Source organism: Pocillopora verrucosa, chromosome 7 (assembly GCF_036669915.1).
Source record: "Pocillopora verrucosa isolate sample1 chromosome 7, ASM3666991v2, whole genome shotgun sequence".
NCBI classification, from domain to species: Eukaryota; Metazoa; Cnidaria; class Anthozoa; order Scleractinia; family Pocilloporidae; genus Pocillopora; species Pocillopora verrucosa.
The window spans coordinates 394,863-421,170 of record NC_089318.1 but is presented as its reverse complement, the minus strand read 5'-3'; the positions used below and the strand labels follow the sequence as shown (position 1 = coordinate 421,170).

General features: G+C 37.7%; 1 protein-coding gene across 4 annotated transcripts; it reads left to right on the top strand.

Annotated features, from left to right (window-relative positions):
• The first annotated feature begins 554 nt into the window (after window positions 1-554).
• LOC131774347 (polycystin-1-like protein 2) lies at window positions 555-26,308 on the top strand. 4 transcript variants are annotated; one of them, XM_059090394.2, is made up of 23 exons: window positions 555-670; window positions 3,653-3,823; window positions 6,914-7,233; window positions 7,542-7,683; window positions 8,224-8,337; window positions 8,511-8,627; window positions 8,785-8,898; window positions 9,096-9,206; window positions 9,315-9,428; window positions 10,464-10,579; window positions 10,896-10,960; window positions 11,275-11,432; window positions 11,679-12,480; window positions 12,742-13,330; window positions 16,748-16,924; window positions 17,381-17,506; window positions 19,511-19,723; window positions 19,938-20,186; window positions 20,452-21,195; window positions 21,537-21,773; window positions 21,960-23,276; window positions 23,647-23,818; window positions 24,058-26,308. In XM_059090394.2, the coding sequence occupies exons 2-23, from the start codon at window positions 3,736-3,738 to the stop codon at window positions 25,950-25,952; spliced, it is 7,980 nt and encodes a 2,659-aa protein (XP_058946377.2). In that variant the 5' UTR covers window positions 555-670; window positions 3,653-3,735; the 3' UTR covers window positions 25,953-26,308. The 4 variants fall into 4 exon arrangements, with proteins under 4 accessions (XP_058946377.2, XP_066025671.1, XP_066025672.1 ...); XM_066169574.1 differs by lacking the exon at window positions 555-670 and adding an exon at window positions 2,445-2,529 and having other exon boundaries at window positions 3,773-3,823; XM_066169575.1 differs by lacking the exon at window positions 555-670 and adding an exon at window positions 2,445-2,529.

Genomic DNA, 26,308 nt, shown 5'->3' with positions numbered 1-26,308 from the left:
TTGTTTTTAAAGAGTACTATCCACGCTTGTTTTATCGTGTTGCTTCACAGATTTATCGCTACTCTGTCTATATTCTAACTTTTTTTATTAACTGCAAGAGTCAACGTCACATAGCGTTCACAGCAACTAATCCCAAACTGTCTCAGACCAATTACAGTAAGCATCTACAGGCGCACACGAAACATTGGTCATTAATTATTCTATTGATTTTACACACCGGTCAGTCATAAACAACAGCTTTAACGCGTATGAAGCAGGTGAAAAATGCTATGCCTGAGGAGTGCAACACGGTGCTGAGGAAATTTGTGCTATCATTTTTCTGCGTTTCTGAACTGACAAACGGGTTTTCATTTTCATATGCGAATGTATTTTTACGCTATAGTTTTCCGTAGTTCATTGCATGACCCCTGGGTGTTCACATTCTCTGTTTAAGAAAAGACGTTCTGCCAAATTCTCAAAGGACTTGATTCCATTTGATTGACACCAAGGGACAAATACCTTAGACGCCATAAACAATGTCTTCCTTGGAACGTTTATCCCTTGACGTCAGTTCTGTCGTAAAGTAAGCCGAGCGAAACGTAATTAAAAATAGCGGTATATTTCGACAATGAATCAAGCGGTAATTCATTTTTCTTGAACAATGCATCATATTGAAGAGTCCAATTTACCGGTGAGTAACAAGGTAACTTTTTAGACTACTGAAGTTTGGAGTTTTGCTGTAATTTGTGAGCGATTTATAATAGATTCCGTTGTATCTATTTCTGAGTTGAGCTTGTTTGTAAAGACTGTAGTCATTAGCCATGATTCGTGAATGTTAAGTAGAACTGACCTAAAGTTACAGAAAATAGTTAATTGCCCTATTTGCAAGTTGTGCTTATCATCCTTGTGTTCGATCCGTTTGACTTCTGATGTCAAAAATAAATTGACAACGAGTATTGTGAGGCGTTTGGAAGAACTACTAATGCAAAGTTTAAGTTTGTTATCAAGTATGCCTGTATGAATATTAGTCAGTGCTCTTTTTTATTTCTTTCTTTGTCTTTTCTCTTATCAAAAAAAAGAATTAAGTATGTTATAACAGAAGAACATACATGCAGTATGCCAAATATCTCACGTTGTTTTTGCCGCACGTCAAATCATCTCCGTCCAAGGAACTGAAAAAAATAGAATGATCCCAGCGGACGATGCCTTCCAACTGCTCGCCTTGCATACACCTAGGAAATTCTTTTAGAATTACTTTAAAACACAAGAGAAAAATTCTAGGCATATGGTTGCTAGGGTTGCATAGTGGTTAGTATACATACAGTGTTTGTGAGCAGAAAGGTCTGCCGCCTTTGAAGTAACAATTTTAAAAAAACGTATTTGGGAATATGATTTCCCGCAATTCAGTTCTCGAACTATTTTCTCAGAACATGAACTTCGCTAGAAGAAATTGATAGGATGAAAAGCAGATCTTATAACAAGATAAGAACGGATGGGGGATATAGTATAAATAAGCTTTCTGATGGATTTTACGAATGCATATTGAAGGTCATGCAGGTGAACCAGTCTTGATACGGATCCATGGAATTACAAACTTTTTTAGTGGCAAATGCTTCCACAGCTTAAATGATATATTCAAGATTTCTTAAAACAAAATACATTCAAATCTTATACTGGCACAGACGATGGCTAGGAATGAGAAATAAGATATGATTACAATTTGATATACTGATTCGTTTTTAAAATCATGAATAAATGATTAGCAGTTGAAGTTGATGGTAATATAAGCAAAGTATACAAATAATAGATAGGTTAAAAATACCATCAATATATCGAAATATAAATCATTTAACTCTCAAAACTTCAGAAAAAACATCTTGCTGTGTCCTTTTTAAGATGGTCATTATTACTGGTTCTTTAGGGAAACCAAACAACTGCTGGATTAGTTGTTTATTGAAAACGTTGATTTAGTTATTTTTGAAAAAGTTTTGTTCTAGTTAAAAAGGTGAATATGTCTAAAATCTCTACATGGGTCGGTTGCAGATCGATTACCCTTGCCGTTACAATTAAGAGACAAAGTTATTTTCTTCCAGACAGAACTGCTCATCCCACTCAACGGCTCAGCGTTAATGAATTTGAGAACGTGATGGTCTGTCATTTACTTGGACAGTATCCATTACAAGAGGAATAATTTCTCATTAAATGTTGATCTTTGAGTGACGTAAAATTTTCCATTAAGCTTCACAACTAAAATAAGTCCACATAACTTTCGAAATAAGTTTCTACAGTGTTTTTTTCAGACTGAATACATTCGCGGAGCAGCTGAAAAGGTATCTCAAGCTGTATCAGAAAAATGGTACCGAGCTCGTCAAACCGATTGGTTACCAACACAAAGTGGTCATGTTAAACTCATTCGCTTTTATCATTAACGGTGGAAATCAAAGCACTGAGGGTGAATCCCTTTTCAGAAATGAAGTTCAGAAGTACTCTTTATGTTATATGGATTGATTTCAAGAGAGATTCATCTAAAGTATCAGCTGCTAAACCAAGGTACTTGTAAGGGGTGCTATCTATAAACATTGATCGTTATGCCGCATGTCGCTGCACACTTTATCTGCCGAACGTAATTCAAAAGTTATATATCACTATCACAAATAATATTCACGAGATTAAGTAACCTCGAGATTTCCAGAATAAGCGCAATCTCTTTTTCACAGATATGCGATAAAATTATTGAATCAATTGCGCGCCCGAGAGACCCATCAGGGACAAAACGTCTTGTATTTAACTAATCGAACAATCAATTTTTTATCAGTTAGTTCAACAAAAATGTAAATCATCGAGGTGATGATTTTTAAAGTGATCAGTTACAATGATAAAAAGCTCCAATGCCATATAGGGATTATCAAAGAGATTGTTTTGTTTTGTAGAACTAAGGGGAAAGCCGAAGCAAACGATTTTAAAAGTCTAGGTGCTAATATTTGAGCTTGGATTAAAATTATTGCTCACTGAGGATATGAATTAAGCATATAACAATTCAAAATTCAATGGTAAAAAAACTAAGAACATGTTGATAACTACTGATTATAAAACTGAAAACACTTAAACAGCCAGCGAGAGAACCTAATGTTTACAGCGTGAAATTCCCGAGGCTGTTATCGAAAAAGCTAATTGTGTACGCTTGTAATATCCGGTTCTATATGTAACTTGGAACATTCAATAAAAATCTCGTTTAGATTTCAACAAATCTCAGTTTTTCCAAATCAAGAAATTGAGATGAAATGATCGTAAGCAATACAGATGGTACACCGAAAACTCATTTAACCCAGTGTCTGTGGATGATAATATCAAACTGATCCTCTCAAAACAAACCTAGCCAAAGTAATTATATGAAGTAGAGCTGGAAAAGGAAATTTATGCTTCGATTGGGATGCAATGCAGGCCTTCCAGTATGTTATTGCCTAGAGATGCCTTTGCTGTAATTATGGATGCTGCAAGAAAATGATGGCCATTTTACTAAATAAAATATTTGAGACACTCAGAAGAACCTGCATCAAACCTTAGGCTTCATTACGGAATTTTTTTTACAGAAAGCTGTGTCTCATTTTTAGTTCACAACTACAAAAATCTTCTTAATTATGAAAACATACTTATAATGCGTGTATTGTTTCAGCGCGACACCTGTGACCTTTAGATGAACCTCTTGTGATTTTCAAAGGAGAGCTGTTCTAACGCGTCTGAACAACCTTCCAAACCATGAACAACCTTAATGTGTTCATCATCTTTTTGATAGAAGCTGTGATCCACTCCATATGGCCGGCCCAATGTTTCTATATCGGGGATGGTAGGTTGTTTTTTTACCATTTTAATTGTGTATTTGTTTTGTGCTGTATGTTGCTTCAATCATGCAGTCGAGGGACTTTGCTGACAAATATATCTAACTACATCGACAATCTTATTATAAAGATTATACTCATTAGAAAACCTAAGCTTATATTGAAGCACCATGATTATCAAAATGTTGTGTTAAGTTGCAAAACACACCTTCAGTTTGAAAATCGATGAATCGCGATCTTGCGCATCATCAAGAGAGGGTCGGTATGAATATCTTATCGAATTCCCAACTGCTCTGTAAATATTTTCGGAAATCAATGTCTTTTGCTCCGCTTATCTTAAAATTTTAATCATATGTTTCACTGAATTGCGAACTTGTTGAAAAGTTAATTAATACATTCATTTCATATCATCGTTTTGTCTTGTCTTGAGTTTATTTAAGGCACTGTCAGGTTTTCCTCCAGCACTACGACCAACAGATAATCCTGTATCAATATTATTGTTAGAATTCATGTGGGAGGTTGAGAAAAAAAACAATTTATCGACCTTGATACCCGATAGGGTATATAAAGACTCCGAGTTGAACAGCGTTATAGAGCAACTTTGAACCAATATTAAGGATAGATTCGATAGGAGGCCGATAAATTAGCTCCATGTTATGCCGAATTTTACTCAGTTTATCCTTTCGTCGATTTACAAATGATCCGTTTGAGTCACAAGCAGGCCATACAGTGGTGACGTCAGCTAGAGAGACATGTTTGATAATGGCTTTGTCATAATAATCATTCATGGATATCAGACAATAATCTACAAATACCTAGGGCTGGGATTTTATAAAATCAGGAACCCTCTGAGTTTTCACTTTTCGTCAAAACGACCGCGCTTTAAATCAAATTTGAAAGGGCTGAGTGTTTTTTTAAACGTCAATTACACTTACAGCCGAGCTGTTGCGCTACATACTATCGGCAGTTGGCTATCTAAGATAAATATCAACTAACCTTATAGTTCGCGTGTAACTATAATTGATTTCTCTTAAGAAAAAATGACAGGCGGTTTGAATGAGCTGATCTTGTCTCGCTTCCATTCTAAGCTGTACCTACTCTAACGTTATTCATCTTTTATCAAAGAGATGTGATATCATTTCTTTTCTCAATTCGCATAGCAGCTTTTATTGAGGCCAAAGCAGTTCAAATAGAACTATTGTAACAGCATGTGATCATAAAGTATGTTAATTGTTATACTCCTGTACGAGCTGTGAGATTGCACGAACTAAAAAATAATAATTGAGAATAATTCGATCCAGATCCATTAGCCTGGTACTCTGAAGTTAAAGGAAGGGCGCACGGAACCTGAATAATAAACTTGAAGGGATCGAGTCGCATGTCTATGTTTTAATTCAAACAAATTGTGCGAGCAGAGCTCTCCTACCGGAATCGAGATTCCATTGGTCAAGAAATTAAAACAACTAAAAGTTTAATATAAATCTGTCAATCAAAAACTCGGTTGGCAACGCGTCAATGTGTTTTCATCATGAATTTTGTCAGTTTGATATATCATGAAGTTTGAACAATTAGCCTCTTTAATCTGCTCCTGCTAATTTCATTTTGTTTATTCTTTTAAACCAATCACAGATCAGCCATTGATTAACTAAAATCAAAAGTCGAGAGAGCTGCATAAGACTAAATCACTGTCTCCAAAAGTGCTCAGGAATGCGTCAATTATTGATTAAAAACACCCCCCTTCGGCACTTTCATGAGGTAAATTGGCTTAAAATGTGCAATAAGAAGACAATTTAGCCAAAATGTCTTAAAGAACTCTTACCCACAAATCAGCCTTCCTTTCTTCCTTCAGCCTTGAGAAGGAACTAAACTGAGAACCAGAGCTCATGTTCTCTTTTAACCTATTTCTATCCGAGATCTTAACATGTCGTTTCCAGTGTGATAAGGAATTCAGCTGATTGCTGTAAAGTAAATAATTTTTGTTTCAACTGCAAACACGCATTTGCGCCCCAAATACGACGACCGAGCCATTTAGTGAACATGGCCGTTAGAATTAACAGGGGCTTTTATATACTCTCCTTTTCACTGATCGTCTTAATGAAGAACTTTGAAGTTTCATCAAAAGGTTGGTCTATCTATTCTGTAGACTTTTGTTTTAGAGACCGATCAATCATTTGATTAGTGGAGCAGTTTCTTCATAACTCCTGTTTTTCGGTGTGAGCGACAAAACTTCTTAAATTTCGCAGCTTTGATCCTTTGCAACTGAAAGACTAGAGCTGCTATCTGATTTACGTCACGTTGGCTGGGGGCTTTTGTCACTTTGGTTTTCAACTGAATCATAGTATGGTCTAGGTTTTCAGACAAACGAACCTAACCTAGCGATCTTTGCACCTGAGTTATACGTTCCTTGATAAAAAATTCATCTAAGCAAGGAGCCTTTTGTACACCAAGTTGATATCAAATCACAGTAATCTTCAGCTATCTGCGCTAATGAAAGTGCACCCTGCAAATTAACTGTGAATTTTTCACACAGACACAAATTTCAATCAACTTGTTTGTGCACACGGTGAAAACACTTAATGTTGTTTTTGCCTTGACCAAAAAAAATTTCTTGTTTATGTACGTATCAGAACAATTCAATGTCAATTACCTGGCTTAAGTTTTATGCTCATCTTTTCTCTCCGAAAAGTACTCATGAAGATAACATATTTTATAAAGACTCTGAGGATGGATTCATGACTCGGAAATGCTTGTTTTAGATAATCCGTCATTTCTATCGGACTTTTTAACAGGCAAAGCTAATCTGCATAGGAATGAAATCAATCAAAAGATGATATTATGGACCGTAGTGAGACTAGTGCCATTGCAAAAAGTGCACACTGTTTCTCGATAAGTTTGCGTTAATCATCCTGAGAAAACTACAATTCCTCGGCAATTCCAACTTACCAAAAGATATATCCTCGCCGACAGGTACTACAAAAATAAGTAGTGAAGGTTCATGGAATCGTAAAGTATTTATACTTAGAGGTCCTTAGACTCGAATTGACTGACCGAAACTAGGTCTCATAATGTTGACGTCTGACCAAATATTTCGTTCTTAGATTGTCACAAGCCACTTGGATTAGCGGATGGACGAATAAATGACACTCAGTTAACTGCCAGCTCAGTCTATGGAGACAACTACACTCTATACGGGCCTGGGCGAGGAAGACTGAATCAGACTGGCGGATATCGAGCTCAACCAGGGGCAAATGTTTCGTCATTTACAGTGACATTTGATCAAGCTATGATTATAACTGAAGTAGCCACTCAAGGCTACAATGGAAAACATATACAAGAATGGACTAAGGGATATCACCTAGGATATTCAATTGGATCCGGCACACATTTCTTCAAGGAGAAAAACGAAGACCGTGCAAAGGTAAGAGAAAAATTTCTTTATATCAAGGAAAGATTGATACAGATATAGTTGGCGACAAAAAAGAAGTGAAACAAGTTAGGTTTATCTTTCCTGAACGGAGCAATGTTAGATTTAGGCAAGTTAATGCGACTCATAAATCTATTCATTAGTCAATAACAATATTATGGACAGTGAAATGTGACAGGTATCTAGCACGAGACTCTCAAAGGCGAGTCAGTCGTGACACTGATCTCGCTCTTTTGATATATTGATACACAATGTAGATTTAACAAACATTTCTCGATAAACATATCTTTACTTTTCGTTAGCAATTTATAGGTAACATGGACGATAACGCTATAACACGCCACGTGGTGCCAAGGCCGGCGATGGTCAAATCAGTTCATGTCATACCAATTGAATGGGAAAATAACTTTGCTCTAAGACTGGAATTATATGGATGTATTGCAGGTAGGCTCATGCAATCAGTTATGTTTGAAAGCTTACCTAGTAAGACCTCCCGAAAATTTATTTTACGAGGGAATTTGCAAGGCCCGTTTGCTAAATGAGAAGTAAAATTTGGCGCTTTGTATTTATCTAAAATATTAAAGAACGGAACGCTTTTCAATTTTCGGAAGAAATTGCTGCGGGAAGAATTACCAATAGCATGGCAAAACAAGAGGAGCTGTTTTAAATGTATTTGCACACATTCTAAGACAAAAATCACTGTCTTAAACATGAATGTGCGGAAAACGCTTCTGAAGGAAAAATCCTCTAACCCCTAAAAAAATTAAACAATTTTGAAAGCTAGCGGCAGAAGTCCCTCTTTTTAATTAAACGTTACCTCAGTAACTTGTACGATTTTCTTTTCTTCTTGAGGTGGTGTCTTTGCAGAACCAAAAGAAACTCGCAGAAAAGTGAAGCAACGCTATTTTTATAATGGACAGTTTGTTTCTTTCTTTCACTGTAATTCATTGAAGCATAATTTAAAAACTTCCTCATCTATTTCAGATGGAAATGAATGTGAAAGTCTTCCATGTCAGAACAACGGTACTTGTTGGGAACAAATCCGAGGATATAAGTGCAACTGCTCTGATGGCTTCAATGGCACCCACTGTGAAATTAGTAAGTATTTTTTCATACCGTCTGTTTGATTTATTTATATTGTCTGAAATCCATCATCATAATCTGATAAGAGCTCTTAGATATCTCCTCCAGCCTCCGCCGCTTATGGTGTGGCCAAATATCAACCATATTATCAGTGCTATTGGCCATATCTTTCTGATTTTGTTTCCTAGACATTGATGACTGTGCGACCAGTCCCTGTCAGAATAATGGCAGTTGTTTTGATTTGGTTAATGATTACCAATGCCTTGGCTGTTTGCCGGGATACTCTGGAAAGAAATGTGACACAGGTTGGTAATCATGTCATATTTTTATTCATAAGGGGCCTGCAGTGCAGGTGTTTGCATCATTTAGATTGTCAATTGTAACCCATTTAAGTGAGAGTGTCATATTGACACAAGAAGGGTTAAGTTTTAATGTTTTCTAGTGAAGAGCTTTTGGTTGCAGAAACAGATGAATGTGCTTACAATCCTTGTCAGAACAATGGAACTTGCACAGACTTATTTAATGATTTTCACTGCAACTGTTCGGCTGGATTTAATGGATCAAATTGTGAAATAGGTAAATGAATGTTATACATTTCTTAGTTTTATATTTTATCATTCAAATGTCTTATATATGTGTTTTACTGTCAAAAATGTATTTATAGCTCACAAAAATGCTTTCCATACTCTTTTAACATTTATTTGCTTTTTCTACAGCATTTCCCAGAATTATCAAATAATACGTTTCTGATAAGTTGGATCTTTTTCTTGCAGACATTAACGAATGCGAAATGAATCCTTGCGTCAATGGATCATGTAAGGATCTCGTAAATGACTTTAGTTGTGATTGTACTCCTGGTTTCACTGGAAAGAGTTGTAACATTGGTAAGTCATGTTGTTCAATGTGGACATACTGTTAAACAAACATGTTCAGTGGCCTTTTTTCACCTCTGTGAATGCGATGAATTTATTGAAACAATATTCTTGTGTTAGAGCTAAACGAATGTGGAAGTAACCCATGCCACCAGGGCGCTACGTGCAAGGATCAGATCAACGGTTTCACCTGCGCATGCCCTGCAGGCTTCGGAGGACCAACATGTAGTCAGGGTAAGTAATTTCCCGGATGTAAAGGGAGAAATAAGGAAAGGGATTTTTCTGTCATCATGGATCGACATTCAGTTTATGGGCGACCAGATTGCAATTTATTTTCTACTAAATAGTACCAATGTTCTCGACATTTCCATGCCCCTATTTTGTGGAAAACAAAATACCAAGGTAAAAATGAAAGCACTTAAAAGTGTAAACCAAACATATAATAGAAATTTCGATCCATCTGCGGCTGCGATTGCTACATGAGGGTCTCCATGAGGTTGACTATTAGCCACCTTATAACGAAAACAAAAAAAATTAGCCGTTAGGCGTAGAAATTGACAAATTTTAACCGTTAGCCATCACCCCAAACCACGGTTTTACGCATTCTTTGGGCCTTAGACTTTCTTCACAAGAGGGTTGATTTAATTAAATAAATATCCTTCAATTGTTAGCTTTCGCCTCTCTTAACACTGTTCACAAAAGCAGATGTTCAGATAAAAGGTCCAGGTAAACTAAGGATTGTTTACGACGCGGTTTTGTTAAAAAAAAACGGCTGAACCTTTATCTACATAAACGGCCCTTTATGTTTCGGAACGAGTAGTTAATTGTGGGCTGCCTTTAGTTTGATCATTTTTTGACTACGCTGTCATTTCAAGTTACTATTCAGCTTGGAAGAAAAATCTTTGTGGCAATATATCGCTACTACGATATATTGTAAAGAGGCTTTCATCGCTCCAGGATAAATCACTGTAGCGTTATTTCGCTTTAGCGATATTTCTTGATAACATAATAATCCCTTTGACATATTGACGATATATTGTTGTGGCGATGTTCCACTGGAGCCATATATCTCTGAAACGAGATACCGCTGGAACGATATATTGCAGGAAAGCACCGGTATCTAGTCGATTTATTATTCTCATGTCGCGATAAAATGCGCGATATATCGCGCCATTTTCAAAGATAATTGTTTGCATAACTTTTTCAGGCTGAAAAAATTACAAATTCTAATTTTCACTAATTTGTCTTTCCATGACGTGTGTGACACAGAGACTGAATTCTTTCTGGTTGTGTGGCTTGAGTTGAAGAATATGACATTCACACTTGCCCTTAAGAACGAAAGTTCTACTCTGTACCAGAATAAGCAAGATGAGGTCATTCATGAGGTAAGTAAATTAGATAAATTCTGAATTTATCAAAGTCTTAAGGTAATACGGAAAAATTGCAGATCAACTCTTGCAAAAGTGACTCACAATTGCAATAAAGTACGTAAATGAAGATCATCAATGTTGTAACTTATCCGCTTTAATTTAATCATTACTTTGAACTGGCAAGGGTTAAAGAACGTAATCTTAGCTGAGCCGCTTTCTTTGTTGTTGATATCTTTCTGCAATTTGTATGATTACTTTTTAAAATAAGTCATCACGCCAATCAAAATCTTGATTTTTCTCTCATTCACAACGGGTTATATTTGTTATGTAGGTCGATAACTCCTTGTTGTTTGATGAAAGAGATCACTTCTTCGGTTCAGCTTTAAGGATATTCAGGTAAATGAGTTTTGAGCGAACGACAACTCTTGAAAGTGTCACATAGCTTCCAATCATTGCCTGTTTTTGTTAACATGGAAATATACTTCACTTATGTTAAATTTTTTCACTCTAGCTTTTTCGTAAGCATTAAAATTGTACAATTTTCACCTTCAATACTTGCTTACCATTGCGAATAACAAAAGTTGATTATTGAACTATTCAGTTGAGTCGGAATGAGCTTCTGATGATGAAATAAACAAAGAAAAAATTCCTATGCTGATTATCATGTTATCTAAGAGAATATTTAATGCTCCTTTTTAATGGTGTTCCAGTCCATCAGGGTCAAAACCAAATGTATTGGCAGAAATTCTTCTCAGGACTCTAATGAACAGCACAAAACACATCACGGCCGTTGTTACGAAGAAGCTTGGGTCACACACGTACGTGGGAATTTTTGATCCTGTTAATGGGCCGGTATTTGAAGATAGAGGTAAGGGGCAGTATTTCTAAAAACTAGCGTTAGGTTTTTATTCAGTTGGGTGCAGCTCTACTTTTCAGCGTCTTTCTCTTAGTTCATTACACGCAAAAATGATAGAAATTATTGTCATAAACATAGGTTGTTTTAGTACCCAAAAAGATTCCTTCCTTGATTCAAAAACACAAATGAGCCCAAAACAGCAAAAGAGATATCCAAAATTTCGCTAATACGTCTTTTTGTGGTTGACTTCCTTTGAAGGTGATCCATCCTGCAAGCCTCTCAACATATCTTCACCCACAGTAAATGGACAGCCTCTCTCTGAAGATATCACGCAGCCAACGAAAGTGAAAAAATCAGAAGACTTTGTTTTCTCCGCGAAGGTGGAATCATATTGTCGCATGTCTAGTTTAATTACAAATTTTAGTATCGAAATAGACATCTATGCCATCGACCTGATATCGGGATATTTTAAATACATGAGGAAATTGAAAGAAGTTACTTCTCCTAATGCTGACTCAGTAAAAGAAACCATTCCTAGTAAGACATTAAACTATGGCCATTACTTCATGAAGATCATCGGGATCCTGGATAAGAAACGAAAGGTCAGTAGTTCTGGTTACGTAGAAGTTACGTCCACTACTCTGGTGGCCGACATATCAGGCGCAAGCTACGCCTCTCAAGGATTTAACCATAAACTGACCCTTAATGGTTCAAAGACTCATGATCCAGATGTCGGACAAGGAATCTACATTGGAATGAATTTCACGTGGCTTTGTCGAAAAGAAAGCGAAGTATTTCCGGATGACGTAGCAACACTTCCTGAGGTGTTCCCTCCTGCTGGCTCAACTCTTCCACCGAAAAGGAACCGTGAAGGCTGTTATGGTACTGGTATGGGAAAACTAAGATCAAGAAATGGGTTTCCGTACATCCTCGATCTAGATATCGATAAAATGGAAGGTGACGAGGATTACGTAATCGAGCTTGATGTGAAGAAAAGGGGGACGGTCGTCAATGCGCTCCATCGACTTCGAATTAAAGAGGAAATTCACTTAAAAGTAAAGTAAGTATTGATTCAACAAGTTTGATTATATCGGTAGTGTTTGGTGCGAAACACTTACCAATTAAAATCCAGTCCTCAGCTGAATGATGTCATTGATTACATTTCTATATAAAATGATCTTGCGACAGCCGACACTTATTGTCCACAACAAAAATATCACATTCAAAGGCAATTTTTATGAGAGGGGGTTTAACTCCATTATACAATCATGGTTTATTTCCTCCGTAGAAGAATTTTTTAAACCTGCTTTTTAATCAACAGCTGTGAACACTGTAAAAGTCATGTGATTCAATCATCAAGACTGATCCTGGAAACAAATTGCACAGGTCTCCTTTGCAACAAAATCCAGCAGTACTCTTGGTCAATCAAATATCGCGTAGGAGATGATCCACACTGGCGACACGTAACTAACCAGGATGAAGTGGTACTTACGTACGATAATTCACCAAACTTGATACTGGCGCAGGGAAAACTCCATGGTAATGCCACCTATAATGTCACAGTAACTGGAAGAACCTCAGGAGGACATATATCCTCTGCAACATACTCGTTTGTGACGAACACGCCACCAAGTGGAGGAGAATGTAAAGTCAACTTAGCTCAAGGAAAGGCGTGGGAAACTGACTTTGTGTTCAGTTGCAATGGCTGGTACGATAACGAACTGCCTCTAAAGTTCACGTTCAGCTACTACAGCAGTGAGGGCATTGAAATGATTTTTCACTCGGGGACTTCAAACACTGCCATAGGTAAACTACCGGTTGGAGATTCAAACAGGGATTTTAAACTGCAGGTTCAGATGACTGTGATTGATGCATTAGGATCTGCAGTGAATACTGGTGTATATATCCAAGTAAGTCGAACATTAGGTATAGAAACAAAGTAATTAAGAGCTAATGTCAGCATGCATCTAACAAACAGCGGCAAGTCACCCGAATTTGTTTTCCCTCCTACTTTAATATTTTGTAGCCAAATATGTTCTAATAATTGTGGTGTAGTTTTATTGTAAAAATACATTTTAAATTTCGAGAAATAATTTTTTTCGTTCGACCGCTCAAATATGCAAATTTTCACCATGAATATTACCCGAGTTGTGTGACCTCATGTATCGAATGTAATAGACCTACGGTATTTCTGTGAACATGATCCTTTGTTTATCATCTAAACTTAGCCCCCTGTCGTTATTGAAGCTGCCAAGGAAATATTTATTTTTTGGTGAATATTTTTGTCCGACATACTTTTCCTATGTCGAAAAGTAGCATAAAAAAAGACAGTTTTAACAATGACCGATGTGACACAATTTACTGAGCTTCAAGCTTTTAAAAGACCAAAGGATGGTTATAAAGATACTGTAAAAATTTCCTTGTGTATTTGTGTTGTTCTATCTTGAGACGAACTCAAAGTCCGGCAAAATTTACTTGATAGCGACTATGAAATGTACATGGTGCGCCTACTTATCGCCACCGTTAATTGGCATAAATCACTACAACTTGTAAAAAAACCAAACATAACACTCTTATGCTGTTTATTTATGATTTTATTAGCTGTTTCGATGATCACGATAATTATGCTCTACCACATTCAAGCCAGATTTGAGTTCCGGTTTATATATCTTCTCTGACTTATTATATAAGCGTAACATAGAAATTCAAAGATAAATCAACCTCCGAAATACCAAGTGATGGATTTTTTTCCTCTTTGCATGACATCTAGAAAAACCTTTCAGGAATTACTGCATTCAGAAAACTAAAATGTCCAGATCCATCAATGATTCCTTCGCCGACTGAAGTCAAAGTATGGTTACAGAGGTCAATTTGATTGACAAGCTACTTACTGATTTAGCTAACTGATCTGTCTTATAAGCGTTTCATCTTATATGCTAGCATGGAGATTTGCTATTTAGTTAAATCGTTCGCTGGTGGAACTTGTGGGTTTAGTTAACGAGAAGACCAAGTCGTTCCCTTGCGTGATTGTTAAAAAGACATTTCATGTAACTTGCGGAGTTGCAGATCCGATATCGATGATTTTACAAATTGCCCCACTCACAGATCAAATCTCGGTGTTGGGTGGAATCGTAGTTCCAATAGCAGATGTAGGATGCCAAAAGAAATGTCCGGCTATGGTAGAGGTAGGGTTAAGTCGATTCCAAAAGCTGATAGGGGAATTAGCAAGCGTGTATCACAGATAGCACTCAAGATGTCTGGAAAATTCATACAATCTGGCTTCGGTAAGTAGGTTACTTACCACCGTGAGCAAAATTACGCGTGACGTCAGAGTTAAGTCTCGATTGAGAATTGGTCAATAGGCTACCAAAAATTCAGACAGAGGCGGAGTTTTCTGAAGTAATGTCTGAACGCTTTGCTGGCTTTCCGCCGTATGGGGGGACGCGTGATTATGCACAGGGTGGTAAAAGGCGTTTCCGCACCAGCGACTAGACGCTGACAAACCATGTTTCTCTTAGCCCAAATCACATCAGAATTTGTCCTTGCCAAATGTCAAGTGTGCTGCACGCATTAGCACCCCCAGGGGACCCCTTTACATAAGAGGGCGGGGGTGCGCGCCTGGAATTTCGAAAACGATCGCTATAAAATTATAAAAGGTACTTAAGTCTTATCCGTGTGGAAGTGGCAATAATTAGCCTGTAAAAACAAGTCTTTATGTCCTTTTTTGTCTTTTTCAATGCTTCCCTCGCTCCTACAGAGGATTCATACAAATATGGAAGCCGTGCCGCGTTTACATTGTACAGGTAGAAAAGGTCGTCCAGAATGAGTCTTTCGTTCTGTAATGATTACCCCAATAAACTCACTCAGAAATGACTCATTTCGAATAAATTTTACGCTGGTTATTATGTTGCAACCAGTATGAACTCGTTCTTGTACAAAACTCATTCGGATATCATGTTAAAGGTCCCTAAAAGTTTTTATTCCCAGAGCATCACGCTTTGCTCGCCTGTCTGAATACTAAGAAATTCAGTAGCGTTGAAGCAACAACCCGCTTTTAACTGCTTCGCTGCCGCTGAAACAACTATTAGTGAAGAAAGCACATAATTTAATATTTTCAATTCAACGTAAACAGAAATCTTTATAAATGATAAATATTCACTTGTGTCGGTATCAACTATTGCGTGACCAGCTAATGATGTAAATGAGGGAGGGGAAAACACAACGCAAAACCTGAGCTCCTGTCAAAAAGTAATACCCAGACGTAATATAATAATCGAAGCGGCTAATAAAATCATATATAAACAAGGCAAGAGTGTTACGTTAGACTTTTTTACAAATTGTAGTGATTTATGCCAATTAACGGTGGCGACAAGTAGGCGCACCATGTACATTTCATAGTCGCTATCAAGTAAATTTTGCCGGACTTTGAGTTCGTCTCAAAATAGAACAACATAAATACACAAGGAAATTTTGACAGTATCTTTATAACCATCCTTTGGTCTTTTAAAAGCTGAAAGCTCAGTAAATTGTGTCATATCGGTCATTGTTAAAACTGTCTTTGTTTTGATGCTACTTTTCGACATAGGAAAAGTATGTCGGTCAAAAATATTCACCAAAAAATAAATATTTCCTTGGCAGCTTCAATACCGACAGAGGATTAAGTTTAGATGATAAAACAAAGGATTATGTTCGCAGAAATACCGTAGGTCCAGTACATTCGATACATGAGGTCACACAACTCGGGTAATATTCACGGTGAAAATTTGCATATTAGCGGTCGAACGAAAAAAGTCATTTCTCGAAAACTAAAATATATTTTCGCAAAAAACTACACCACAATTATTAGAACATATTGGGCAACAAAATATAAAAGTAGGAGAGAATTTTGGGCGACTTGCCACAATATTTCAAATTTGTTCGATGGATGCTGACATCCTCTCTTAAGACTGTTAGTCATTCCACGGGTTGAAACGATTTATTCAAAAATGGAACTTAGCCACTAATCGTATTTAGAAAGCTTTCACCGTTAAGGGTAGGAAATGTTATACACTCTCTGCCATAACTCTGGTTTAAATTTAACTGTCTTTTGGCAAGTTGGCTGTCTCAATATCAGTTCTGAGTTCTATTTTTATGAAATTTCTTGAAATTTAAATACAAATAGCGTGAAAGTTGGTTATGCGTGGATGACATTTAATAAAACTTTCGTCTGGGTTAATCGGCCGACAGAAAAACGAAGCCTTGCGACGAGAATCGTGCCTTAGCCGCAAATCTGATTAAAATCAAATATAAGGTTTCACAGCTTCTAACATTCTATTGCAACTTTGAAGGTTATTGAGCCTGAAATATCCGTCGAGACTCTTAACAAAGAGGTGTCCACGGGAGGACCAATGAATGAATTCCTGAAGGAAAACAACATTAAGAAGGCGGCACAAAGGGCGACATCTGTCTTGTCAGTGGTAAATCACGCACCAGTGGATGAGATGAAGTTAAAAGAGAAGATTAAGGTTCTTGAATGTAGATATTACTAAAAAAAAGGAAAATTTTAAGTCATTCAGGGGAATCCCGTGATAAGGCCATATATTTCTAGCATTTTGTTATCATTGTTATTTTTTTACTTTTTAATTTCTTTTTTTTCGGCACACGCGAACGCCTATGATTAAATCTAAATTATCCCACAATTGTCCGATGTGCAGGGAATATCGACTTCAGTGAACTAACGAAAGATTTGAAACCAAGAGCAAAGGGATAGATTTCCTGCCGTGCAGATTTTGGCGGGTTCTTCTCTTGTTAATACGCATATTCAGCACACAGCACAAGATATCCCTGTTTACAACCTTTCAACCCCGTAATCGCACATACTAAGCTTGGGCCGCCTGTGGAATCAGGTGTTGTCTAGGATATCCGATCTCCATTAGAATAGCCAAAACGAACGAAAAGTCATCTTCTCTCCTTTGTTGTAGATCAAAGATAGCATTGTTGACGCTTGGTCGAAGGTTAAAGTTGCAGAGTTACAAGAAGTGTTGCAGGTTTCAGCGGTTGTTGCTGGCGTGGCCGACCAACGAAATGAGATCTCAATCGAGTCCCAGGTGAGAATCCACTGACTAGTTTTCAATTGTGTCTCAACCTCAGAGGTTTGTTAGTACATGTAACAGAGTATCAAGGACTGTTCCATATATATCTCTGCAAGTTAATTTGGATTTATTTGGACACTGTATGTATGCCAATTTAATCGCTCAATTGGTCACCTCAACCTTCTTTCATTTCAAAGATACTGAGAGTCACACTGTGAAGTACTCTCGCTCGTGTTCTCGTTTGGCGATGACGATGTATTTTCACAGTCGTTCGCCTCCAATCTTTGAAATGTGTTAGTCAGAGCAAATAAAATAAAAATATCCTACAAAAGAAGTTCTTGAAAGCTTTTATTTCCCTCGTTGCGATGCACCAAAAAAATGTTTGTGCGCACTTTCCATGGAATAATCTCCATTTCTTTTATTGTGCCCTTTAAAACCAGCCTCTGTATAAATCGAACTTTAAAACTGGTGATATGGTAATAGCCTTGCTCTCTTATTAATCATAAATCATTTTAAATTCAGTGCTAAGTCTGATCTTATCCAATGGATGCAGATCTGTCCAAAACGTTTTTCTTTAGATTACGTGACCCTTATTTTCGTTTTTTAACTCGTAAATTGCGCGCATGCGCAAGAGCGAGTTGTAGATATGATTTGGAGAATGGCACTCGCTCGCTTGCTCGCTCGATTGGTTGATTCCTGTAAACTTTTTTCAATTTTAGGCTTTTGAGTGCATTTGATAGTTTTTGGCGAGTAATGAACAAACGGAATGGCGACCTTTGCTGCTAAGAATAGTGGTGAGATGAAAAAGTAGCCAATAATAATCTTAAAAGAGTTTTTTTTTTCGTTTTAGTTTCAACAAGCGGTGCTAGCGACTGGCAGGCGTGCGAGGATTCACACTGAAATAAGAGAACAACCTTCGTTTTCCATAAAATTGTAATTTACAATCCTTGACCTTAAAAAGAATCCGAAGATTCATTGAAAATATCACTTACTTCACGAAGCGCTCGGAGTTTTACTGGTGTTCAAAAGCTTTTTCTGTTATGGCGTGAGATTGGGGACAAAATCGATCATTATATTTCGTATCGTGTGTTTTTCCTGTGTGAAGCAACAAAAGGAACTGGCGACTGACGAAATTACAGGTTAACACGAAAATCAAATAACACCTAAACAAATAATTTTGGCTACCGATTTCCAGTGAATTTTTAAAGAACAATTTGAAGATTCTAAATAGATATTACGTACCAAAATGCGAAACTTATGGACCACAAAATGGATAAATAGGCCTGGAATGAAATTCTATCTTGTTCTTGATTATACAATGCCTAACACGTGACCAAAATCTACCCAGGTGGAAATCCAAAATGACGATGGCAGTCTTGGCTTAGTTATATCACTCAAAACTCGTTCCCGTTTGTCTCATTTGATAAAGAGGGCATGTTTTGCATAAAAATACTGCCCAGCCGGAAAAACGAGATATATTTATGAAAAATAGCAACGAAAGTTGAGATGTACTCGGCGACTCACAAAAGCGTTACCGTGGCCCGTGGGCAGAGATAGGAAAATACTGACCGAGTAAAGAACCAATCAGATTGCAGGAGTCGTTACCGTGCCCTCTAAATAAAAAAAATAAATGTTTAAAACACATGACATCATTCTCCCTTGTCAAATGTAATAGCATGATCATTTCAATTGAAGTGCCTTCTAATCCCAACGTTACTTTGTTTCTTTGCTACATTAGCCAACACTGAACTACTGCTCGTACTCTAAATATGACAATCAGCTACAAAATTCCCTAAACCAGATAACCTTAACCATAATCCAAAAAATTATGTAAGTCATCTGTCAATTCACGAGTTTGCTCACAGAGCACTTTGATTTTCTTAACGCTGCATGTATTTCCACCATGCTAAATTGTAAAAGAATAACAAATTTACATTAACGTTTGCCCCTACCTCGATGGGCAGTACTCCTTAAAGTGCCCATAAGATTCAAGATGCATCCTTTCCCTTCTCACTCTAGGATAAGGCAATTAAAATGCTGGATTCCATGACAAATATTATGGAAGAAAGTGTAAATAACAAGTCGAACTCCGAAGTATCTGTCGAACATGTGGGAGCAGCACTATTAAATGGATTGGGAAACTTGCTGGACATTACTTCTCATGAAGCCAAGGACGATACAAGTGGAGAAGAATTACCACCAGTTCCAATCACTTATGAAAGAAGAGAGAAGGTGCGAGCTACAAATTCAATACTTTCCATTAGATTTATATTGTGTTACATAATCATTAGAAATCCTTCTCTAATAATAGCCATGTTGAGAAAGAAGAAATTACCATGCCAGTTTTACTCTGGTCACTGTATGAAAATATATTTATTGTTCTGAGTTCGACAAAAATTATAGGTTGGGTTCACTAAATGCATTCTTTTTTTCACCCTCACTCCAGAGCAAATCATTTTCCAAACGAATTTTAAACCTCATCACCCGTCTTGGTAGTACAGTAGATAACACAAAAAAACTGTACGAAAAGCCAAGCGTGCTCAAGTCCAAGTCTTTATCAATGGTACTTGACAGGCAAATTCCCTCAAGAATTGGAAATAAAGCTTTAGTGTATCAGGACTCCAAAGTTACACTTCCATCTGTTCAAGACCTGATAGGAAAAGACAGTAAAAGCAAAGAATATCTCTCTACTCAGGTGAGTTGAGACCTGGTGCTGACTTATCACAACATTCAAATATAACAATTAACGTAAAAAATACTGTCTACAGCTTCACCCAGAACAAATATACATTATAAACATATCGTTAGGTAATTAAGTAAATACGTTATATTTTGAAACTGAAAGGAAAATTTGATCATGAAAATATAGTGCCATGCATTTCCAGTTGTGTATCTTACGTTGATTAATGATCGATCTATCTCTTTACGAGCTCATTTGCCTTTATGTCATCGGATTTCAGCTTGTCACCTTCAAATTCAATCCATACACGTGGACCAAAGGTGCAACTAATATAAAGTCTGTTGTCATCGACTTTGAGCTTAAAGACGAGGGAGGGTCCCCGCTGAACGTGTCAAACCTCTCCAAAAACGTCGAACTCTTCATTCCACCACTTTTGGAGGCAAAAGTCAAGAAGCCTCAGACATACTTCGTAAAACCGAACGAAAATGGAACGATGCGATTTCACAGAATTTTATTCCCAGGCCCTGAGTACGTTATTTCCATAAAGATCATCCCTTCGCACCTACACACTCTTAGATTATTTGTGCGATATGGACAGAGACCAACAATGACAAATTACAACTACAGCGCATCTCTTCCAGATTACAGCTCATGTAACTATTCTACTGAAAATCGCAACATGGATTGTAGCATTCAAGCGTATACTGTTACTGTGTCCGCTGCGGATACAGGGCAAACAGGACTTCATTATCTGGGCATCACAGTTGGTGCGCTTCCCAACATAACAAGAAAGTATATAACCGCTAGTAAAGAAAGACGTGTAAAGCGTGGATGCATGTTTGCCGGACGCCAGAAGAGATCTTGTGTAGGAGTCAAAGATCCTCCATCCACTCCTCCCCCAATAGTTGTCCTAAAGCCACCATTTAATGCCAGCACAGATGTCAATTACACTTTGTCAGTGTCTATGGGGACATGCCAGTATTGGAATGTAACAGCAGACGCGTGGTCAACGAAGGGATGCAAGGTTAGCTTAAATTGTTGCGGATGTCAAACGTTCTGATGTGCCAATTAGTAGTCTCTCTGAAGTAAACCTTAAAAACTCTCCGTCGATAGTAAACATATTTATCATTATTCAGTACTATCAGTATTATTGATATTACATTTAATTAGGGCTTAGAATGTATTTTCTGAAACTGACCAGAACATTTTAATTAAAGAAATGTTGATTCAGACAATTTTAAAAGGACCTTTTACATTATAGATTTTTCATCGATTAAAGCAAACGGTACAAAAATAATCAAATACGTTACGCTAATGGCCCTTTAATGCTTGGTTTGTTAAAAAGTGGTATTCTTTGTTAAAAAGGTTGGACCCGGCTCATCGGCGGAAAAGATACAGTGTCTCTGCAATCACCTTTCCTCTTTTGGCGGGAATTTTTTTGTAGCTCCTAATCCAATTGACTTCGACTACGTATTCAGGAAATTCCCAGATATTTTTGAATCAGGAAATGTTCTTGTGTTGGCAATGGTCCTATCCATATATGGTTTGTGGATCATCGGTATTGTCATCGCTAGACGGGCAGACAGAAAGGACAAATACAAAGTAAGGAAAAATGATTGTAACCATTTATTTCATTACAGACTGATTCAGCCGTACCTTCCTATGACATTCTTAAGTGACCCTGAAAAAATCTTTCATCAGCTGCTGGGTTACATGTGAAGGGCATCTATAAAAACATGACCCTTCCTGTGGCAGGTACTTAATTTATCCATTATATTCCAACCGTAGGCAATTGAAAATCTCCGGCTCCAGGCAGAGGGCGGGCATCTGTATGAGGTTTCAGTGTACACTGGGATGTGGAAAGACTCTGGTACGACAGCGAATGTCGCTATGATCGTGTATGGTGAGGAAATACGAAGCGAGACGCTAAAATTATTTGACAGTTACACGAGCAAAAAGCTGTTTGCGCGAGCAAGTATAAACAACTTTATTGTCTCTTTACCAGACAGTTTACATTCTCCTCTAATGATCAAGCTATGGCACGACAATTCAGGAGCTCATCCATCTTGGTATGTCAACCAGATTATAATTAAAGATCTCGAAACTGATGAGAAATGGTATTTCTTATGCGGCCGATGGCTTGCAGTCGATAAAGAAGATGGGGAGGTTCAAGTAGACATTCCAGTTGCAAGCAAAAGCGACATATCAAGCTTCAAGTACCAATTCCATACCCGAGTAACCAAGAACTTTGTAGATGGCCATATATGGCTCTCTCTATTAACAAGACCTCCTCATAGTCCATTCACGCGCTCGCAACGGCTTTCCTGCTGTGTCTGCGTTCTTCTGTGCGCAATGTTAGCCGGAGCAATGTTTTATCAGTTTGGCGAAAAGCAGAGTGACACAGTTAAGCTTGGTCCTTTTCGCTTCAGCGTCATCCAGATCATCATTGGAGTCGAGAGCGCACTAATTGTGGTGCCATTAAACTTGCTTATTGTCACAATATTTAGGAACATCAAACTTTCACACAACCACACGAAAACATCTTACCAGAGTGACAAAACTGCAGAACGGCATACCGCAGAATCACACGGAAACAAAAAGGTTAAGATTCCCGGATGTCTTCCTCATTTCTTTGAATACATCGCATGGCTACTTTGCATTCTCGCGTCCCTGACGGCCGGAACATTTATCATATTCTACAGCGTCCAGTGGGGCAAAGAAATATCAAGGCAATGGCTCACGTCAGCCCTAATATCGTTTTTTCAAGACGTAGCAATCATGCAGCCCATTAAAGTTGTTGTTGTCGCTTTACTTCTCGCCATGATCTTTAAAAAACCTCCCGAAGAGAAAACCGCTCAGTCACTCAAGGATTCATCTTTAGAAACAAACAACAATTTGGACGTTAAGGCACCCACAGGAGATGAGATTCTTCTTGCAAGGAAGAACAGAGAAAGCGTGGTGGAGACTATCAACAGCGTTATAGAGACAGTGCTCTATTTACTTTTCGTCATTTGCCTTTTTGTGTTGGTGTATGGAAATCGAGGATACAGTCGGTACCGACTTACAACGAGTTTGGAATCAATGCTTAAAGGATCATTTGAAGAGGTACCCTTCTTCCAACCAATATATTCTAGTCTATTGACAAATACAGTAGTTACTTAGCTTTGATAACTTTCTGACATGTGCTTCAACCCTAAAATCAAGTGTGTTCTCTACATTTTTAACATCAGTCTCGATGAACGACCTTCGTTGTAGACGTTCCGGTTCCTTGAAATTTCTGTACGTTTTCTCGAAGCCCATATTTCTCCAAATCTAGACTTCACTAACTCTACCTTGCAATCTTTACTTGACGGATAATGAGAGGTGAAATCCGAAATCTTTCTACAAATGCTCGACAAAAAGTCGATAAACAGTCAATACCTACAATTAGAATAGCGTGTTTTTTGAAGATTGGTCTCTCTGTTTTACCTTTAAGATCGACTCAAAGTTTGCATTTTGGGAGTGGGTTGAGGCAGAGTTTATTCCAGGCATCTACGATACCACCTGGTATAATGGTCAGCGGTTCATTTCACCTGAAGGTTATATCAGCACCAGAACGGCCTTCCTTGTTGGTATGCCCAGGATTAGACAAGTCAGAATTAAGGAAGGTAAGATTGCAAGGATAAACCTCATCAGCTATTAAACAAAGTTCTGTCCTTATTCATTATCATATCAGATTAAGAAATAGATAGAAAGGCAGACCCTCATACTTCAAATCCATATAGAATTATTGACAATATCAGAGAGTTTACTGAGTTGATATTTACTGCACCCATAGTAATTACAAACTCTTCTAAAGAATAGAATTTCAAATTTGAATTTTGAATCTCTTTGTCCCGTCTTATAGAATATCCATGTCAGATGGGAAAACATTACCCTGAATTAAACGACGTCTTCAAGAGATGTATTCCTCCTTATTCACCCCATGACGAAGACACCTCACCATTGAACCAGCCTGGATGGGTACCGGTGACGAATATCAGCAAATACCATTCGGAATTTGAATTATCGAGGCTTTGTCCAAAACCTTGGCGATATAATTCATCAACGGATTTGAATACTTTGTGGTATTATGGAAGAAATATTAGGTACGATGGTGGAGGGTACGTTGCCGACCTTGGATATAACTCGAGAACAGCATCAAGAGTTGTAATAAATCTTAAAAGCAACAGCTGGATCGATGAAAGAACCGCTGCAGTTTTTGTTGAGTTCACTGTATTTCAACCATCAAGCTCCTTATTTAGCGTTGCAAAGCTTCTTTACGAGCTTTATCCGACTGGAAAACCTGTTACCAAAGTGTGCTTCGATACTCTGTCCATATATGGTTCCTCTAATCCTGCTCTTCGCTCAATATCATTGGCTTGCCAAATTACCCTGCTGCTTTTGATTGTTTACTTTCTGCTGCTAGAAGCTGTGAAGATCTACCGACAAAGTTGTGCATACTTTGGCTCCTTTTGGAACTGGATGAACATGCTACAGCTTATTTCTGCACTGACAACGATTGCGTTTTTTTTCTTAAAGGAAAAGTACGTATCAGCGTTTGTAAAATACGTTCAGGCCAACCCATTTGACACGGCAAGTGCTGACTATGTACTTTTCTGGATCGATCTGGAGATGATAGTTCTTTCCATTGTAGTTTTCATTGTCACCGTTAAATTCTTGAGGATAATTCGTTTTAACAAGCACATTTGCCAAATGGTAGCTTCGCTCAAGCTTTCTTCGCCACATGTCATGTCTTATTCAGTCCTATTTTGCATAAACATAATTTCGTTTGTTCTCTTAGGAGTGCTAGTATTTGGCAATGATATCGAATCTTACCATTCGTTTATGGAAGCGTTGGCGACATTGACTCAAAAATTTCTCGGTGGAGACTTACTTTATCATGACCTTCAATCTTCTAATCGCATTATTGGCCCTGTTTATCTATTTGCCTTCATGCTAAGCATGTCCTTCATCCTCATTAACATGTTTGTGGCTATTCTTAATGAATCCTATGAGAGCGTCAAGGAAATGTCCGGCGGTAAATTTGCAGACGCAGATCTGGGAACATTTATCAAGGAATATTATTTCACAAGATTCAGACGTTTACGCGAAATCTTGAAAAGGAAGCTTGCTAGTTGTGGTTATCGGCACAAGTTGTACGACAGGCCAAGGCAAGAAAAAAAGTCGACTATAAGGGAGGAGTATGTTGGAAGCATTATGTACCTATCAACAGACTATCCAACATACGTGGATTATGTAGACCATTCATCTCAGCTAGCACTGATACACAACAAACCCGCGGCTGACACAGGATCAGCTTCATGTAGTGTTGAAGCCGTTACTTTGGAAGAAAGAGCAACTGAATTTTCAACTGATGAGCCAGATGTCATTAGCACACCTTCACCTCTTTCAAGCGATGAATTCGATACGGAACTATTGGACTTGTTGAGCGATCTTCCAGAGTCCGTGGTAGCGCCCTCATTTGCATCTAATAGGGCATGTTCTAATGTGGACTTCATGAGTTTGTTTCGTGATTTGCCCGAGTCCATCGTGGACGATGACGACACAATTGATAATGTTCGTAAAGGACTCGCTGATGTAGGAGCAGTTTTGAGACTTGACGAGCAAACCCTAAGGAGATTTTCAACGACAGGTGACAAGTACATCGTGCAGGCGAATATACAAATGGGACTTCCAGTAGCTGTGCATTTTAGATCGCGGAGAAATTCAGATGAAAATGGTGTGGATATCGAAAAATAGATTTAATAATTTCAAAAAGTTAGGAAAAGTAAATGATATCAATATACCAATAACTTTAATGGGAAACATGTTTCCATTCTTATTGTAATGAAAATAATTGAAAACATAACTATTAATTCAAAGGATTGTGTTCATTTTGAATGTCTATCAAGATATCTTTAGGTGTTACAATTTTATAAGAAATCAGAATGTGAACAAATAAAATATAAAAGTGAGCTAATCTATACTCTCAGTGCACCAGCAGCCGCTGCATCGAGTTCCCTTTTAGCGACAGAGGACATTCCGAAATAAGCTCTTTTTTTCAATCGATGGACGAGGTAAACAGTTACTATGGTCTTTTGATAATGAACGAGCAC